Source organism: Carex rostrata, chromosome 11 (assembly GCF_964058835.1).
Source record: "Carex rostrata chromosome 11, lpCarRost1.2, whole genome shotgun sequence".
Lineage (NCBI taxonomy): Eukaryota > Viridiplantae > Streptophyta > Magnoliopsida > Poales > Cyperaceae > Carex > Carex rostrata.
The window spans coordinates 13123098-13136883 of record NC_135928.1 but is presented as its reverse complement, the minus strand read 5'-3'; the positions used below and the strand labels follow the sequence as shown (position 1 = coordinate 13136883).

General features: G+C 36.4%; 2 protein-coding genes and 1 long non-coding RNA gene across 3 annotated transcripts; 2 read left to right on the top strand and 1 right to left on the bottom strand.

Annotated features, from left to right (window-relative positions):
- Positions 1-77: 77 nt before the first annotated feature.
- OTP84 (Tetratricopeptide repeat (TPR)-like superfamily protein) lies at positions 78-3434 on the top strand. The gene is made up of 2 exons (XM_078310829.1): positions 78-530; positions 1081-3434. The coding sequence occupies exons 1-2, from the start codon at positions 114-116 to the stop codon at positions 3247-3249; spliced, it is 2586 nt and encodes an 861-aa protein (XP_078166955.1). The 5' UTR covers positions 78-113; the 3' UTR covers positions 3250-3434.
- A 3659-nt stretch (positions 3435-7093) lies between these two features.
- LOC144561605 (pyruvate dehydrogenase E1 alpha) lies at positions 7094-13207 on the top strand. Its single transcript, XM_078310618.1, has 4 exons — positions 7094-7489; positions 8067-8412; positions 8722-9162; positions 12744-13207. Exons 1-4 carry the CDS (start codon positions 7271-7273, stop codon positions 13019-13021), a joined length of 1284 nt encoding a protein of 427 aa, XP_078166744.1. The 5' UTR covers positions 7094-7270; the 3' UTR covers positions 13022-13207.
- Positions 11829-12737, bottom strand: LOC144561606 (uncharacterized). The gene is made up of 2 exons (XR_013513897.1): positions 12605-12737; positions 11829-12367 (listed from the first exon to the last, which is right to left on the bottom strand). It is a non-coding gene; the product is annotated as an uncharacterized LOC144561606 (long non-coding RNA).
- Positions 13208-13786: the final 579 nt, after the last annotated feature.

The window sequence follows — 13786 nt, the reverse complement described above, 5'->3', positions numbered from 1 at the left end:
TTATGTTTCTTTTCGGCCTGCGAGCCTGTCAAACAACTAAAATGAAATATCTCCCGAGCTTCTAGACTAGACTTCGTTATCCCTCCAAATTCCCAGAACCCTTCTAAATTCTAATGGTGCACTGTTCCTCTCCTCTTCTCACCTCCTCTCCCACCTTCTCTTCCATTCCTCCTAGAAACCAAACTCAGATCCAAACCCAAACCCGAATCCAAAACCAGCTTTCATTTTCATGGGTTGAGACCCTTCGTTCCTATGCACGTGCAGATGACTACCCCGCCGCACTCTCCACATTCATCTCCATGTGCAACGCTGGTGTGGCGCCAAACCATTTTGCCTTCCCTGCGGCGTTAAAGGCAGCGTCAGGTCTCCGACAGCTGTCAGTTGGGCAACAGCTACACGCCTCTTCCGTCAAACATGGATACACCGATTCAATGGTGGTTGTAGGTAACACGCTCGTAACAATGTATGCACGCTGTGGTGACCTCGGTAGTGCTCTTAGGGTGTTCGACAAAATGGACCGAAGAGACCAGGTTTGCTCTTGCTTTTTAAACTTTGCTAATGTCACCCTATACTGAGACCATCAATTATCTAATTTCTCCATGGCTTTACTGTACGTACATCTTACTATTTTTATTTTACCCTTTTCCCAAATTTTGGATGAGTTCCATCCCAAACAAATGAACACTAGAGTGTTCAATAAATACCCCACTGGAAACAAAGTCAGTACTCAGGAGATGAGATATCTTTTTCCTAACTACTCCATATATTACAAAATTGTCTTTTTGCATTTCAATCCAAAAAAAAAAAGTTCTCTTAGCATATTTTTTTTCATTTATTTCTTAGAAAACCGTGTCAAAACTTCATTTTCTTCTCTCCAGTGCAAGAAGTAGGTGCTTTTTAAATATCTGTAACAATCCAACAGAGGAAAGTTTAAAATATCTATAACAATCCAACAGAGGAAATAAACATGAATAGAAATTGCTTGTTGGATTTCAATATGATGCTAATAGATATCAGTAACAAGCATTTGTACCCAGGTTCTTGTGACTGAGTTTGATGAACAAACCTGTTGGTTAACAGGTCTCTTGGAATTCACTGATAGCAGCGCTCTGTCTTTACGATGAGTGGGGCCCAGCCCTTGAAGCACTGCGCACAATGCTAATGGAATGTTCTGAAATAAGCTCATTCACACTTGTAAGTATCCTCTTGGCATGCTCAAATGTCACGGAATCGGTTGGTTTGCGGTTAGGCAAGGAGGTTCATGCTTATGGACTCCGTAATGGGTTTTTTACTGATGGTAAGAGGTTCACCTACAATGCCCTAATTTCAATGTATGCCAAACTAGGGCAAATTGAAGACTCTATCTCGATATTTCAGTGCTTCAAAAACCGTGATACTGTCACATGGAATAGCATGATTAGTTCACTTGTGAAAAATGAACAATATGCACTTGCTATTCGCACCCTTTATGATATGGTGCAATCGACTGAGATAAAACCAGATGAATTTACTATATCAAGTGTTCTGCCAGCATGTTCTCAGCTTGATCTTTTAAACACTGGTAGAGAAATTCATGCACATGTGTTGAAGAACGACAATCTATTTGATAACCCATTTGTGGCCAGTGCTTTGGTTGACATGTATTGTAATTTGGGCTGGGTTGAAGCAGGTCGCTTCGTGTTTGACCAAGTACCAGTACAGAGACATGGTCTATGGAATGCGATGATATCGGGTTATGCACAAAATGGACTAGATGAAGAGGCATTAAAGTTATTTGTGAATATGGAGGTCATAGCAGGGTTACAGCCAAACGAAACCACAATGGCCAGTGTCTTCCCGGCTTTTGTGAAATGTGATGCTTTTGAAAGGAAAGAAACTATTCATGGCTATGTTATTAAAAGGGGTATGGAAGAGGATAGATTTGTCCAGAATGCTTTAATGGATATGTATGCTAGAGTAGGTAAAATGGATATTTCTAGGAGGATCTTTTATTCAATGGATGCTAAAGATGTCGTTTCTTGGAACACTTTGATAGCGGGTCATGTTCTATCTGGTTCAATAAGTGAGGCCTTTGAAATGCTAGTAGAGATGCAAAGTGATGTTAATGGCTTGAAACCAAACATTGTAACTTTAATTACTGTGCTACCTCCATGTGGGTCCCTCGTGGCACTAGGAAAGGGGAAGGAAATACATGGCTTTTCAATCAGACATGGGCTCAATGATGATGTGGCCGTGGGAAGTGCATTGGTTGACATGTACGGAAAATGCGGTTGTCTTAGCCTTTGCAGAAAAGTATTCAATGCAATGCCCAAAAGAAACTCGGTAACATGGAATGTGTTGATAATGGCATATGGTATGCACGGGCATGGGGAGGAGGCAATTAAGTTGTTCAACGAAATGATTTCGAGCAAAGAAGCTAAACCAAATGAAGTGACATTTATTGCCGTGCTGGCAGCCTGCAGTCACTCTGGAATGGTCCACCGTGGACTTGGTCTATTCCATGAGATGAAGTCGAAATATGGAGTGGAACCAGCTCCAGACCATTTTGCATGTATGGTTGATCTCCTAGGTCGTGCTGGTGAGTTAAACAAAGCTTACGACCTTATCTCTTCAATGAAGCCTGGGCCCCACATGTCTGGGGCATGGAGCAGTCTATTAGGTGCATGTCGAATTCATATAAATGTCAAACTTGGGTCCCTTGCAGCTCGGCACTTGTTTGAGCTTGAGCCTGATGAAGCTAGTCACTATGTGCTACTGTCAAATATCTACGCGGCTGCAGGACAATGGAAGGAGGCAACAGAAGTGAGAAATATGATGCGCCTCAACAATGTCAAAAAGGAACCAGGCTGTAGTTGGATTGAATCAGGCAATCAGATCCACCAATTTATGGCCGGTGAGTCATCACACCCGGAAAGTTCTAGAATCCATTTGTATTTAGTTAGTCTATGGGATAAGATGAAGAAAAATGGCTATATACCCGATGTGTCGTCTGTTTTACATAACGTAGCGGAGGAAGAGAAAGAGAAGATTTTATGTGGGCATAGCGAAAAATTGGCCATTACTTTTGGTTTAATAAGCAAGCCTCCAGGAACCACAATTAGGGTTACCAAAAATCTTAGAGTTTGTAATGATTGCCATGAAACAGCCAAGTTTCTTTCAAAAATGGAAATGAGGGAGATTGTTTTGAGGGATGTGAAGAGGTTTCACCATTTCAGGGATGGGGTTTGTTCATGTGGGGATTATTGGTGAAAGAATACGAAGGTAATTGTCAATAGAAAGGGGATTTAAGATTAACATCTGTTCTTGTTCAAAAGACGTACTGGTGATATTGAAATGAGTCAGGTCATGCATCTAAACTTTTGACCTCTCACTGATTCAGTGAATCCATATCCTCTATTTGAGTTAATTTTAGAACCGTGCGATCAGAATTCGGGCCAATCTAACTCACACCTATAACGTACGGTACGGGGCTTTTTAATTAATATTAGTACATATCTAAATTGAACGGTCCAGATATTAACTCAGAGGATACGAATTCCTGATTGAGTTGGGTCTGTGACTGTCTATGGCTCGTTTATTCGGATCAGATCCATTTTGACCCACTTTGCTACTATTTTATTTTGTAGACATAAAAGAAAAATGAAGCTCTTTTACACACTAATTTTTCTGTCTATGGATCGAGGTGACTCGTGATCATGACTGGTTAAGTGGGTCCGACATATCCGCAATCCAAAATGTGACTTGTGATATTAATATTATCTTCCCACCACCTCCTCGCCTTTCAAACTTTTACTTCTCATAAATATTATCCTTTAACTTTTAATTTATAACAACCATTTTTTCAATCATTAAATTCACTTAATATTGATAGCATAGTGATAAATGACTATTTAGTTTTCCAGGAATGATTAAATACCTTCTTTGTGATGTCTTCACTTTTTAAATATTTAACTACAAACATACTATAATAGCCCTAGATGTTGCATATGTATAAATTTATTTGATATTTTGAACCTTTTTTTTTTTTTATTGAAATCAACAGAACTTGGAAGAAAATTGAGGTTCAAAAATTGTCCACGTCATTATATTTTAATGAACTATTGTCGTCAATCAAAACGGAGTGGATATATCATAATTATAATATATACATGGAATATAATAATTTATATGTAATGGTTTCGTATTAATGTTTAAATTCTAAAATTTGAGAATTAAAGTTTATAATGGAGGCATTGAACTATCCTAATAATATTTTAATTTTATTTTGTAACACAAACTTAATTCTTCTAGAAATTGGTATTTATGAGAACCAATTAAATTTTGGTAGAATATATAATTGTGACTCATAATTTCAAAATTGGAAAATATATGTATTATGTAGTATTCAAAAGAACAAAAAAAATCAATAAAAGGTAAAAATTATAGAGATATTTGTTTAATCATTTATCAATATATGTTAGCAGGGATGTTACTTTATTGTAAATTAAAATTTAGAAAACAATAATTATTAGAACTTGTATGGGCTGTGTCAACATTACTCTTTTTTTTTATCTCATTTAATTTTTTTAGTCGCTTAATTTTTCTGAACATTAATTCCTTACCAAGGATTTAATTATTATCCTGGTCATAAGAAACTTTTATTGTTGAATTAAGTCTCATTTGCATCTATCTACGAATTAAGATAACTGAACATGAACTCCTTAATGCAGATTTAATTCTACTCCTGCCGAAAGGCCCCATAATATTGTAATAATCCAATATGTATTCATTGACACGGTCTTTACTAATCATTTTTTTTTTTTTTTTTTTGAAAAGCTTGGTAGAAGCACGGTTTTTACTAATCAATTGATCAAATTACAGGTTGTTTTAACAGTAAATGTTGGAGGAGCAAATAACTATTTTGCAGTTGCATAAATATTTGCTCTTTTAAAGTCTTTGCACTGACTTCCTTGCTAATTTATTTTATCTTCTATATAATATAAAATGAAGATTCAAACGGATAATGATTTCAGAAAAAAAAAAAAAAAATATTGTCTTGTTTATTGTAGTTAGATAAAAGATAAGGGTTGATGTTGGAGTTCTGTCACGTGGCTTCATTTGGTGCCAAAACAATTTAAGATAACCCTATCCTTTATTAGAATTTAGAACCAGCAATCAATCTAGCTCTAGGCCCAAAACAAAATTGAACTTCCAAGTTACCAAAATAACCTCTCATTGTCATGTTGAACCGATAATCTATCTGCCCGACAACCCGATCCTGATTGCAAAAAAGATACTTTAAATATGTTAGTAATTTCATTTGTAATTTAAATAATGCATGGTAATTTTATAAATATAAAACTTTATTTAATGAAATTATTTTCAAAATGTCATGTTGACAAAAAATATTTATTCTTATGTGTCTCTCTATCTCAAAAATTAATTCTTGAGATTTATGAGATTTTTTTTTGAACGGTAAAAGTAATCAAAATTAATTACATGAAATCTGCTTTTTCAATAATTCTAAATTAATATTAGTTATTTCTATTCTAATTTCAATCTAATTTCACGAATATAGATGACACCCCAAAATCCTTTTTATCGGATCCAAAATTTTATTGGATCCTTCGAATCCTTCATACTATATTTTTAAACCCTTTTCCTTTTGAAGACCCAAAAAGTTTTGAACTTTTTTTCAGGTGATTCCATATAAATATGAACAGAGGCCACACTCCTCTGAGCTATATATAAGCCTATAACTTGTTTTCTCTCTAAATGAGATGGCTAGTGAAAAAGCACACGCCTTCTTCGACTCCTCGAAAATGGTTTCATTTTTCTTAATCATAAATACATAACCTCTGCTTGCTTAATATGTATGTAAATGCATATATTGATCTGTTATATATATATGTCTTCTGGTACCTCTTAATTATAGAAGGTGGAGCGAGGAAAGTCGAGTCTGGGAGAAAAGAAAACGGAATTGGATGGGAATAGAAAAAAAGAAGAGAATGAGAAGGAGAATGGGAATCGAATGCAAGATGCACCCCGCTTTGCGGTGGAATTTGATGGGTTGAACTGCTTTGAAACATTGGTAGGCTAGCTGGTAGCACATTAATGTGTGTGTGTGTGTGTGTGGTCTCAATCTTAATTACCTGCTTATTAGAAATTAAAATTTGTAACATGTAATTCTGTCGAGTTAGCATGTTGCTTGTTAGTATAAATCTTTCATAATATAACTGACAAGTGAAGAAATTGTAGCAGCCTGAGATATCGATCGTATGGTGATTATTCATTCTACAGACTGATATGATTGACGTTTTATTGTAAAAATGAAAATCATTTTATATATAGTAAGGAAATCTCAAGGAATCTCATGTATCCTGTGATTTGCAGCCTCATAACATTAACAACTCTCATTTAATTTTAAGTACACGTACGGTGTGAAAATCTACACTGTAAAATTATTGTCTGAAACTTACTAATTAATTAATATAAGGATTGATATGTCGCCTAAGTGCCTAACCGACAACTTCAAAGAAATTGGTACAAACATTTAAATCTAAATTTAGTGCTTGGAAAAATCCACATCGATCAGCAGCTAGCTTCATTAACCCCTTAATATATGTTTCATCAATGCCACATTAGCAACTTTGATTAGAATCCGAATCAATCTGGTCCGAGATGGGAGGCACAGGGCCCTCTAATATTCGTGCTAAAGCAGATCAGACGGTCTGAATCTAAACTAAAATTTTCTGATACGTACCTCGGGTGATATGAATTCCTGCTAGTGGCGACTATGCAAGCTTTATCCCAAATCTCTCACTGATATAGTATTGAAGATATTAAAAATATTGATCAAGATCTCTCACAATTTGTAGATCGATCAAGATCAGTAATAGAAATTTTGTAATATTTGTAAAATAGGAAACTGTAATCTGTAGATTGATTCTAATCTAATCAATATACAATCAATCGTATAACGAATGCCAGATTGAGAGTTGAGGCATGAGATGGTAAGTAGACAAACAAGGCTGCTGGCCTGGCCTGGCCTGCTAATATTATTTTAGAAATAAGCCCGGTCTACGCAAATTTCATACGAGATTGAAGTAAAGCAAATCCAACACATCTGGTCTGGTTCTGGTCTGGCGGATCTTCCCACGCTGACGCCGTCGCTCTCATTCTCTTCCCTCGTTCTCTCCGCCCGCTCTCCTCTCTTATAAGTTATATCCTCTCCTCTCCATTTCCTTCTCTCTCTCTCTTACGAAACCTCTCTAATTTCCAATTCGCTTCCATGGCGGCCTTCTCAGCCGTCAAGATCTCTCCTCCTCAATTTACCCCCGTCCGATCTACTTCCCAGAGGTCTGCTTCTACTCCGCTCCAGTCTATTCACTCTTCCTCTGCATTTAGTTCGCTACACCAAAAGTCGGTGCTGTCTCGACCTCTCTTCGCTGTCTCAGCTGTCGTCAGCAGTGATAAGATCAAGTCCAGCAGCGCTCCTGCCTCTAATTATGTAAAATTTCCTTTTCCTTTTTCTCACTTTTGGTGTATTTTTGCCTCAATGCTTAAGTCTGGATGCATGCAATGACGAAATTCTGAAATGAGATAGGGTTTTTGTCGAAATCTGTCCATTTTTACCATAGAAGCATTCAAGACCCTGTTTTGATTGCAACACAATAATTAAATCCAGTTGAGTGCCTGCCGCCTTCCATTGTAAAAGTATTAGTTCTGAGGCCAATATAATTTTAATTAACACTTCTCGAGGTTCCACACTAATAGCAACATGCTTTGGAAGACCATGGGGAACTGCCTTGTTGTTGTCACTGCACAATTGTGAAAATTACATCCTGATATTGCCCCTGCATCCTGATCTGGTTAATTTATTATTTTCAAAGCTAAATGCTGTTTAATTTCTGTGAAACAGCAGCTTATAAAGCAGTTATAAGTTATATTAACTAAATAGAATTGGATATGCAAAGTTCTAATTGACACACACATATTATAAGATGTTTACTATGAGCCATGTCGTGACAATGGGTCAATTATCCTTTTTTCCGGCAGTTAATCTTACTCTAGTTTCCTCTCTCTAGGCTATTACAAGGGAGGAAGCACTAGAACTGTATGAAGACATGGTCTTGGGCCGGTCTTTTGAGGACATGTGCGCACAGATGTACTACCGTGGCAAGATGTTTGGGTTCGTACATTTATACAATGGCCAGGAGGCTGTCTCGACTGGCTTCATCAAGCTACTCAACCAGGCTGACAAAGTCATCAGCACATACCGTGACCACGTGCACGCTCTCAGCAAGGGTGTCCCTGCACGTGAGGTCATGGCAGAGCTCTTTGGCAAGTCGACCGGGTGCTGTCGTGGCCAGGGCGGCTCCATGCACATGTTCTCTGCTGCTCACAATCTCCTGGGTGGATTTGCTTTTATTGGTACTTACAGTTTCCTTACTGTTATCAAATGAAAACCTTAGTTCTGAAGTATCCCTGAACTCAGTAAGGGTTCAGTTATCAGGTCCAGTGTGAATATTTTTGCAATTTTAGCTTATGCATATGTGACCACCCTCCCAACCCAAAAAGTTCACTTGCAGAAAGAAAAGGAATATTAATCAAACAAATGCTTTTGATATGTTCCATCATTGAGAGTGCATACTCGCACTAAACAATTAAAATGGTAGAATGTCCTGTGCATTGGGTATATTCAGAGTGCTAACCTTAGTTCTCTGAATGATCTGACAATAGGTGAAGGGATCCCTGTCGCCACCGGTGCCGCTTTCTCAGCAAAATATAATCATGAGGTCCTAAAACAATCTAAGCCTGAAGGCCTAGATGTGACATGTGCCTTCTTTGGTGATGGCACCTGCAATAATGGGCAATTTTTCGAGTGCCTCAACATGGCACAGTTGTGGAAGCTGCCAATCATATTTGTTGTTGAGAATAATTTGTGGGCTATAGGCATGTCACACCTGCGTGCCACATCTGATCCTGAGATTTGGAAGAAGGGGCCTGCTTTTGGCATGCCGGGTGTGCATGTTGATGGCATGGATGTGTTGAAGGTGAGAGAGGTAGCCAAGGAGGCCATTGGCAGGGCTAGGAGAGGAGAAGGGCCCACACTGGTGGAGTGTGAGACTTACCGGTTTAGGGGTCACTCTCTTGCGGACCCGGATGAACTCCGCAAAGCCGGTAAATTTTCTATTATTTGTATACATTTTCTTAGTAGCATTGGTTACCTACTGTTTTCTAAATATGCATTATATATGCATTGTTCTAATTTTGATAGGCATGTTAGTGAACATCATAAATCTGAATTACAAAATTGAATAGGATCAGCAACAATTACCTATACAAATCCAATCTTGAATAAGTTATTGTAGATAGCCTAATCACTGGATTTTTTTCTGACCATGCATGTCCAAAAAATTAGATTCCATTGATTTAGAATAAGACTGAAGAAGAGCTCACGAACCAGTCAAGTTGAAAGGACATACACACTGACACACCTGATATAGAACAACATGAGCAGCGGTCATACAACATTAGCAAGAATTAAGAATTTAATATCTTTATGATTGCATAATCAACTGCAATCAAGCACGGACATAAATTGACCTATGGGAACCCTAATTAAACTGAAATGGTAAGATTGGAAAATATGGAGCAACTTAACCTTGAATTGTACAATTATTGCATTTAATTAAGAAATCAATTTTTATGATCAATAGTGCTATTTATTTTTTAAGCATAAACTACCTAATGCATAATTTGTTTAATTTAGATCTAATTCCCAATTAACCAATTGGTTCCATATTGACAATCAAGACAAACTCTAATCTAATCCAAATTTCAAATCAATAAAAAAAACGTAAGAAATCGCTGTCTGCTTACCTTAAGAATTGGCTGATTGGGTCGAGTCAAGTGCAGAATCCTTAGCTGGTAGCAATTTTGAATTGGATTGGGGATAAGATCTTGTCAAATCAGGTCAGATTCCATTCCATCACTCTTCTTTGGCTTTCTCACTCTCTATTTAATCCAGCCACATTACTTATTGATGCACCAGCCTGCAACACCTATGCAGCTGCTCAACACTGTTTCCTCTGACTCCTTTCTTCCTCTCTGTCATCTCTCTCTTGTTTTCTTTTGAAAATCCTTTACCCCCCCCCCCCCCCCCCCCTCCCCTCTCTCTCTCTCTCTCTCAATAATGATAAAGGGAATAGACAGGGTCACAGGGCATAAAGAACAAAGTGGTATTTTGGCGATATTAAATTGAGAATAGATTTAATCTATGATGAAGCATAAATTGCTTAGTGTGTAGCCGCCATTCTTATTTTTTTATTTTTATTTTTTGGTGGGATCATTGTGGTAGGTTAGGGTGTTAGAAAGCCTGAAAGTTTGAAAATGGATCATATTACTATTTAGGGTGGCGCACTAAATTTTAAGTGCCACATCAACCTTCTATTGTCCTTCCCTGGCTCTCTTCCCATTATTGTCCACTTTCCATTCCAGTTGGCATCAAGTAGTACTGACCACAACAATAATAGCAGTAAACAAAGTTATAATAATTACGATGTTAGAAAGGAAGTAATAATGGTGATTGTGTTATCACATAAGTAATCAGTAAATGATTAATATGGATAATTCCTAATGGATAACAAGTCCTGTCTGGTACATGCTATGGGTGAGAATGAGCGAGATCTTTAATTGGAGAATTATCTATACATAAATCACTCAAATTAAAGTGATTCCACTATAATAACAGTATGCCATCACAAAAAAAACCTTTAGAGTTGGCTCAATCTTTGTATAATCTTTCATTCAACTCTTTCTTTTGCATATAATATATTCCATTCTTAGAGAGGATAAGATATACTTATCATTTCACAAGGGCTTATGATATTTGATTTAACATGATTGCCTACATGAATTTACTAATGTCAAGGAGATTCTTTTACTAACATCTTGGCCGAGAAAGCCACACCTCACTTTCAGTGACATAGCCAACAACCTCCCCTCAATGAGTGACTAACATTCTACACAAAAACAATCATAATGGACATTCTTTCGAGTATTTCAAGTGCTAACATTCTTTCAGTGACATAGCCAACAGCATCCCCTCATTTTCAAGGATTCAGTGACATAGGCATTCATCTACACATAATGTTACTTCTTGTTCACTTTGAAGTGCTTGATGACCAATATGCTTCTCATCTTGCAATGAAATGGAATTCATTTTAAAATACTATCAAATTCAGTTGTATCAAACAAAAGCCTTGTTTTTGATAGAAAAAGACAAAATAAAACAAACACAAATAAAATTAATTGATTAATTTAAATTAAGGACCCGAGGAACATCAAGGCATGGTTGAACATTGGCTTGGAGTAACATTATGTGTAGACCTTCATCTTAAAAAAAAAAAAATCTTGCTGTTTAAGACCCTAGAAACTTCAACCATCAAGGCCTAAATGCAATGACAACCCCAGAATAATTAAATTATATTTTTGAAGGAAACATTAATTTAATTTCCTTTGATTCTTCTCAAGATCAGATCTCCTCTGATTTTAAGCAGAATGCCAAGCTTGTCATAATTCGTATGAAAACCCTACAAAAGAATAAGCAATTTCAATTTGAGTGAGACTATGGTACTACATAGCACGGATTGGTCCGTACTATGGATCAATATCTTTGTCTTTAGAGTTCAAATAGTCAATCTGAACTGTTCAACATGATCACCATTTGAAAATGACTATATTTTACATTTTTTAGAATTTTTTTAGATAGGTTGAAAATCAGTACTTTTGAATGGTCTAAATTTTTTAGTTCCAGTGACTTTCTACCTATCTTAGTAAAAACATTCTAAAAAATGTAAATTTGATCTACAAGTACATTTTCATATGGAGATCATGTTGAACAGTTTAGATTGACGGCTTGGAATTTCGAAACAGAGATATTGATCCATAGTACAGACCAATCTGTGCTATGCATAGTACCCTGGCCTCACTGTTTCAATTTTCACGACCACACCAAAGACCTAATTTACATATTCTAGTTGAAGTCATGCATTTCAAATGGAGCTATGTAATTGATCCTGGATATGAATCTAAGAGTATTTATTGCTTTTACATCCTTCGTTAATCCTCTCCATTGTGAGCATGACATGAAAAACCAAATCAGGATATAAAAGAAGTTGCAAAATGATTATTCCCCATCAAGGGAGATTTAAAGATAAAACAGCAATCCTTGTGGAATCCATATGTAGTATACTGTTTTGATCTTAGAGATTTTACATATACTGTTCAGATATAATAAATTTTAATCTTGATTGTTTGCAGATCTTTACCTGACGTACTTAGTATATTAGTATGGATAAAATAGCATCAATAAGGGTCATTACTCATTAATTATTAGTCGATATGTAGTATTTTCTTAATTCTTACATTGCAATATATGCTGATGCCATATTGGTTTTTGTATTTATCTTATATTTCAATTCACTCCTGCTTCCCAATATTGTTCCAAACTAATTGATAAATGGTTATTCAGTTAGTAACTATCCTTGAGTTGGTACATCATTGCGGATTAGTAGCTGATATTCTCTCTAATCTCATGCTATATATTGAGCTGCAAAACAACAGCTGTGTTTTCATGTTTATCTTTAAATATGCTCAGATTAGCTTCTCAATAGAAAAAATTTCAACCAGATCATGGTAGCATCTGATACTAAAATCTTTTAACCAAGTACTGAACTATGCCTGTTGCCTTGTCATAGAGGAGAAGGCCCACTTTGCAGCACGGGATCCAATACCAGCCTTGAAAAAGTACATAATTGAGCAGGGATTAGCGAGTGAGTCTGAGCTCAAGTCAATCGATAAGAAGGTTGATGATTTGGTTGAGGAAGCAGTAGAGTTTGCAGATGCTAGTCCCCACCCACCTCGCAGCCAGCTACTGGAGAATGTCTTTGCAGACCCAAAGGGGTTTGGTATTGGCCCTGATGGTAAGTATCGTTGTGAGGATCCGTTATTCACACAAGGAACCGCTCAAGTCTAGGACTGAAGAATTCATTGTATGGATTGATCGAACTGTTACCTTATCTTATCTTATCTTATGTTTGTCCCTTAATCTCTTTTTGTAATATGCTTATTTAGTTTTCAAATTTTCCGACTGTCCTTTCTTGGTACTTGCGTTATGGAGCAGTTGTTTATTTGAAAAAAAATAAGAAATTTTAATTCCTAATTTTCTGTCATCTGTTGGTCGGTTTGATTTGGGCCTTGAGGGCAACTAATATTGCTTCCCTTTTTCTCTAGTACCCTTCATCTATCAAATGCTTTTGTAAGGGGTACTTTGTACACTGCAAATATCTATTTAGAAAAATTAGTAAACCATATGCGTTCCCCTAGAGTACCAGTACCAGTCATTTTCATGTTTTAATCACCGTAGCCTGAATGCTCTGATATTGATTGATAAACGTTTCGAGTCAAACTATTTGCAAAACATGTTTTGAAGTCGTGCATTTCAAATTGGAGGAATGGCGCATTTAAATAAATGGATAGGTGACTAATTCAAAGTGATACTTGGAACTAGAGTAAATCAAACACCTGTTTTTTTTTTTTATTATATATACTTTTTAACTGCAAATCGACGTGAATTAGACGGAAAATTTCACAACTCAGCAAAAACAAGAATCTAATGATACTTTGTACCGTACACAAAAACAACCCGTGTAAATTTGCAAATTGTGAATTCATTATAATCCAAATTATACTTATTTTAAATCTTCAACTATTACCGGATAAAGTCTAAAATCTGTTTCAA